The sequence below is a fragment of the Halyomorpha halys genome, unplaced genomic scaffold (genome assembly GCF_000696795.3).
Source record: "Halyomorpha halys isolate HHAL.00 unplaced genomic scaffold, Hhal_1.1 Scaffold11979.1, whole genome shotgun sequence".
Lineage (NCBI taxonomy): Eukaryota > Metazoa > Arthropoda > Insecta > Hemiptera > Pentatomidae > Halyomorpha > Halyomorpha halys.
The window spans coordinates 1-5,846 of NW_027108018.1; the positions used below are offsets into that span (position 1 = coordinate 1).

Sequence of the window (5,846 nt, forward strand, 5' to 3'; positions counted from 1 at the left end):
ATATATATCTTCCCCGGTTGCTCTACAGAGTTCTACGGTTGCTCTTGTAAAACTTTGGCTGCCCGAACCAGCCTTCTCAATACCTGCCTATCTTGGGCTACTGCTTTCCAGTTTGCTGCATGCAGGACTTTCACATCTTAGTTGATTCTGTCTATCCATCTGGATTTTGGCCTCCCACGTGGTCTCTATATTCATTGTTGTGTAGAGGCTTCCTGATGGATTTCTTTGAGACACATTTCCCCCCATCTTAATCTCCTTGCCTTTATAGCATGAGATATTGACTGACCAGTTCACTGTTAGTTCTCCTACAAGGCTCTGATTCCAAATTGCTTCTGTAATTGTATGGGGGACTTTCCATTCACATTTCTCGATTATGCTTTCTAGGGTACCTGTTAGAGTCCAGATCTCTCAGCCGTATATCAGAGCTGGCTTTATCATGGCATTGTATACCCTTAGTTTCATATTTTTCAGGTTTTCAATATTCTTGATAGAGGGAATAAGGCTCTGTTCGCACAAGTTATAAGCTGATCTATCTCAGTCCCTTGATCATTTATTGATGTCATTGTGGACCCAAGGTATTTTAAACATATATATAAACATAAATAGTTTTATATATATGTATATATTTGACCCAGCTTTTTACGTTTTCCAACTTGCATCCTTTTTTAGTTACCATACTTTCCAAGTAGATGAATTAGTATTAAAGTAGTTTTCCTTAAATAAAACTTTGATTTGAAAAATAATTGAAAGGCAGATAAAAATTAAATAAAATGTCTTGTAATAAATAAATAAACTACAAATCAAGACGGCTATTTGATATTTAATAATTTCAACTATGATAAGAAGGGATCCTGCTATTTTTACGGTTGTTTTTTCTCAACCTACATGGCGGTTGACAACTACTAATAACAAATTTATAATTTGCAACCCATTTCTATAGAAGGTTTGTCGATTATAATGGTAGTGAGGAAATAAACTCATTGGACTCTTTTATAATCTGCCACTGGTAAAGTTATTTATTAAAGAATATAAAAGAAAATTTAACAATAAAAGAAACATACAGGTTATTAACAACTTTTCTGTCATTATTTTCTGCTACATATTTATCAAATCTATAGTATATTTACTGATATTTTAAGAAAAATCAAAGTGTTTTAAGACTTGAAAAATCAAATCAGTCAAGAGGTACTCTAATTATGCTCTGCAAATTTCCTATAATATTTTAACATTTTATTTTTCTAAGCCTAAGTATAACCTCAATTTTTAAGGAATGATTTAGAGTGAAAAAGTGGTAGTTACAACATGTGATAATCTTAAACAAAAATACCTATCCTGTAAACTAAACATAACTGGCAAAAGGTGGGAGAAGCCTTGCCATCAATTGAATAGTTTTTCTTCACATAAATCTTTCCCCTTCTCCAAATTGATAGTAATTACAAGTATAAACAATATTACTATGAGTATGAACAATATAACTACGAGTATGAACAATGTAACTATGAGTATAAACAATATAACTATGGGTATTAACAATATAACAAGTCGAAAATAATGTAAATTTAAAGAAGAATAAAAGGTTTCACTCTAAGGGTATGGGGCAACAAGGGCTTTCTTGCAGAGGGGTCTGAAAATCCCATTACCAGCCTTGAATTTTCTAATAAAACTGGATTTCATAATTGTTTCTTCACTATTACAATCTTTTTAGGTAGTAGCTCAGTAACCAAAATTACTTAAAAATACTACAATTCAATTATTCTGTATTTATCAATTAAACTAATTAAAAATTATTGAGTAATATTGGATTTTATTACTATATTTGACAAAACTTTACAATAATTGTCTATCATAAAGTGCAGTGATTCTTTTTAAACGATTAATGTTTTAATATGAAAATAATAATTATAAAAATTATTGTTCCAGGTGTCGCCCACCAACTCTGTTGATTACCTTCCCATAACATCTTTCCAGAAGACAGTCACTGAAGGAATGAATAATATAACAAATCTAACAAGAAATACACTTATTCCTCAATTTTCAAGGTATGGAAACAACAGTTAATTTAAAGTTCAACATTGGGTATTTAAGTAAATACCATAAGTTTTTTTAATGGTTTTATTAGTTAGTCCATTTTTGGATTCCAAATATATTTAATTTTAAACATTGTAAAAATGTTTTTAACATATCTTAAAGTTAAAACGGCTTGAAATATTGAAATCTTCAGGTTAAAGATAAATATAATATAAATAGGTTAAAAACCCCTTTTTTGTTTTAGAATTTTTAGGGGATTGGGGATTTATTACAAAAAATGGGTCTTATGATTGAATTTGGAAACAACTTATTTGTTTTGTGTATATATATTATAAATTTAATTGCTGAAAATATTTAATTTTTATAATTTTAGTGTGTTGTCTCATCCAGACACCAACAGTCATAAATATGAAGATGGTATTCCTCTAAGACCTTTAACTGTTTCAAATGGTGATACTGAAAGAACTTATCGTCCATATCAAACAGGAGAGTAAGTAATTGCCAATTTATTTATTATTAAGAAATAATTACTTTTATTTAATAGTTATTATTCTTTCTCCAAACAATTCTAGTAAATTTCTGATTTTTTTTTAACTGATGTTAAGGAAATAACTAATTGTAAAAGAAGTTGTAACAATGAAAAATAATTATTCAAAATTCATTTTCAGCAAAAATTCAATAAATTATCTGCAACTCCCTGTTGCTTATGGTAAGGATTCTTATTCATTATAATTAATCTGACTTTGTCCAAAACTAACATCAATTTTTAATAACAAACCTGTTTGTTTGCTGCAATTAACTTCCACACATAACTATCTACTTAATTAATCATCAATATTTAAACAGCATGAAAAGACGATATTATAGAAGCGACAGGATTAAAAATATAATCTCATATAATTTAATGTAAGCACAAATTGGGTTGGCAAGGTTAAGAGACTGAAAGAAAACCCTTATTAAAAGAATAACTCATTTCAGCCTAAAATGAAAGGAAAATAATGTAAAATCTAATGTTTTACATTTACATGCAATTATTACTAATTGCAGGAATTATTTAAGCTCACTCATTTTTTTTTTCAATAATTGATTTATTGTTATTTACAACTGTATAAACTTACATACAACTATGATATAAAATGACATGATACAAATATGTGAAGAATCTATCCTTTGATAGAATTCCAATAACATTACTAGAGAAGATTTCGGGGCCATCCGGGGCCAAAATCATATTTTTAAATTTAAATATGTACCTCAGAAAATTAGCAAAATTCGGTTTTCTCTCACCCATAAGCAATCTCCTTAGGTGGATTTATTTTAGGCAGTTTTGAACAGGTAACCTAGTTGAGGTTTACATTAGTAACATACATTGTTAACATAAATAATAATTTATATAAAATTGGTTATATGTATTGATGATAAAAATTGTCATAAATAAAAAAAAACTGAGGATGAAACATAGTGGTTGTTGAAATTTACAGCTTGGCATGCTTTTTCAGGATTTTCATCGTTTATTAATTATCCTTGTATTTATTCCAATCAAAAACTCTGATGATTTTTGAGAAATGATATTTTTAAGGAAAGTGGTGAATAGTGTTTTCATCATTTCTTTTCAGATATATATATGGGAGAGTAAACATTAATTTACAATGTTAAAATTGTTATTTACTTATAATATTATTAATCTAAATAGATTATGAAGAAAGGTATAACTACATTTAAAACCCATATTTTATAAATTAATAAAAGATGTTTCCAAAATTTGTATTCAAACATATTTATGTTTATTTTATTAACTTAATGCTCACTTTCAAACTAGTCATTAATAAGTTTTCACCCTAGTCTCTAAAATTATATATCATATACAATTTAAAATGCATTTGTAAAATATTGTACATTTCTTTTTTCTTATTTTCATTTTTAAAACTATTTGGTCAAGTCCCATTCCTTAGATATATTTTTTTCTCTTTTCAATATCCTAAAATACTTTTTTCCTAACAGTCACTAAATAATCATCACTATCTCATATATTAATTCTTTTTTTGTCTGTTTTTGTTCATGTTAGTGTATCATTAAAATCTATTATGTTTTTAGTTTTATATTAAAGTTTTATTCCAGAACATCATACTTTTTTAAAGTTCTGTTCAAGCTCTAATAAAATTTATTTATGTATGTGCATTTTTTATATTTTAAAAATTCCAAGTGTTTTGTGGTAATATTCCTAATTTCTACTTATTTATTTAAATGTTCAAAACTGAAAACAGGAGAAAAAAGTTTACAATATTTAACAAATACATCTTGAAATATTGTATGCAAAGTACATAATTTTAGAAACTAAGGTTACAAATTTTTAGTTATTAGTATGAAAATGATAGGTAAATGAGCCAAAATGTTATAAAAATAAGCATTATATTTGAATAAAAAATTGTAAAATGTTTTTATTAATCTATTAAGTTTGGGTTTAAAATGTGATTCTAGTGTTCTTTTTAATCTATCTAGATTAGTTTTATAAATAATTTTAGAGTTCTTAATTATTATATTTTAAAATGAACAACTTTAAAAACTTTGGTTATTGTAAGAGCTATTATTTACTTATGATATTATTAAATCTGTAATATCATGAAGGTGTGAAGAATGTGAAAAGGTGTTAGGAAAAGAGAGATTTGAATGAAGGTAAGGAAGATTTTCCAAAGAATAGTAGAGAGGGCGATAAAGGAGTGTTCAATTGCTTTAGTTTTTTGGCTCTGTCCCATTAGATATAGAGGTCAGTAAGACAGGATCTTGTTCCCTGTGAGGATTTGAATTGTAGGAAGTTGAAGTTATTGATGTAGAAGGGGTGTTGGGAGTTGATCGTTTTATGTAGGTAAGATCAAAGGAAATATTGTCTACAGAGTAGTTTTCTTTTATAAAACTGTTTCCTAGTTATTTTTCCAGTCATTAAAATCAAATTAAAGTTTGATTTTATTTTGATTTTTAGTTTAATGTATTAGTTCTTAAACGAAGCTATCATTGAAATTATATGCTTCTTTAATTATTTTTATTTTTGTTATAAAAATATGTGATATTAATTTTTTTTAAATTATACAGGAAAAAAAAGTGAATACCCAACTTAAATATAAAGGATTATTTTCTTGCCTAGTGTGTGATCTAACAGCATGTGTATGTGTGTTTCTAATAGTAACAAGCACGATGAAGGAAGGTGTGACCTCTCCCCTTTTCATATGAGCCGGCTTGGCTGCATAGGAGGAGGTTCGTCACCACCTAGTTTTTCACGTATTGCTAGTGGTTTGAAACTCGCACAAACACAGGCTATGGCAGTAGCTGTAGCAGGTTTTATACCACAACCCAAGCGCTCACCATTGCTTCACAGAGCATCATTTCATGGGCGAGGTATGAACATATCACAGAATAAGTGAACAGATCTGCCTAACTTAATATTTCAAATATGTGAAAAAGTATTTGTGTCTTCTAACCTTTGTTGAGATATAAAATATTATGAAATGACAAATAGATCTATACCTAGCTTATTTGTTGTATATTGAAAAAAGAATAGTTAAATTATAGATAATTTAATTTTTTGTTGTAGTTCATAATATTATACAAACATGCAATTGACAATAAACTTACTTTCATGGGTCTGCTATGATAGTAGCTTTGCACAAGTGGTCATAAAGTTGCTTAACAAATTTTGTTGTTTCTCCCAAAACAAAATAATTCTCAATTGCTTTGTCAAGTTCAAAAATTCTGATTCATTTATATCATTATGCAGGTATTGAAATCCAGCAAAAATTAAAGTGTAATTTTAGGAGGATCATAAT

General features: G+C 27.7%; 1 protein-coding gene across 2 annotated transcripts; it reads left to right on the forward strand.

Annotated features, from left to right (window-relative positions):
• The first annotated feature begins 43 nt into the window (after nt 1-43).
• Nucleotides 44-5,840, forward strand: LOC136795531 (uncharacterized). 2 transcript variants are annotated; one of them, XM_067046412.1, is made up of 4 exons: nt 1,811-2,039; nt 2,402-2,518; nt 2,697-2,737; nt 5,207-5,840. In XM_067046412.1, exons 1-4 carry the CDS (start codon nt 1,987-1,989, stop codon nt 5,251-5,253), a joined length of 258 nt encoding a protein of 85 aa, XP_066902513.1. In that variant the 5' UTR covers nt 1,811-1,986; the 3' UTR covers nt 5,254-5,840. The 2 variants fall into 2 exon arrangements, with proteins under 2 accessions (XP_066902512.1, XP_066902513.1); XM_067046411.1 differs by lacking the exon at nt 2,697-2,737 and having other exon boundaries at nt 44-2,039.
• Nucleotides 5,841-5,846: the final 6 nt, after the last annotated feature.

What these genes read in the sequence shown, in the direction of transcription:
- LOC136795531 (XM_067046411.1), top strand. Translation starts at nt 1,987, where the DNA reads ATGAATAATATAACAAATCTAACAAGAAATACACTTATTCCTCAATTT. An exon ending in CTTATTCCTCAATTTTCAAG is followed by an intron (nt 2,040 to 2,401) that starts GTATGGAAACAA and finishes TTATAATTTTAG; the next exon opens with TGTGTTGTCTCATCCAGACA. An exon ending in CGTCCATATCAAACAGGAGA is followed by an intron (nt 2,519 to 5,206) that starts GTAAGTAATTGC and finishes TGTTTCTAATAG; the next exon opens with TAACAAGCACGATGAAGGAA.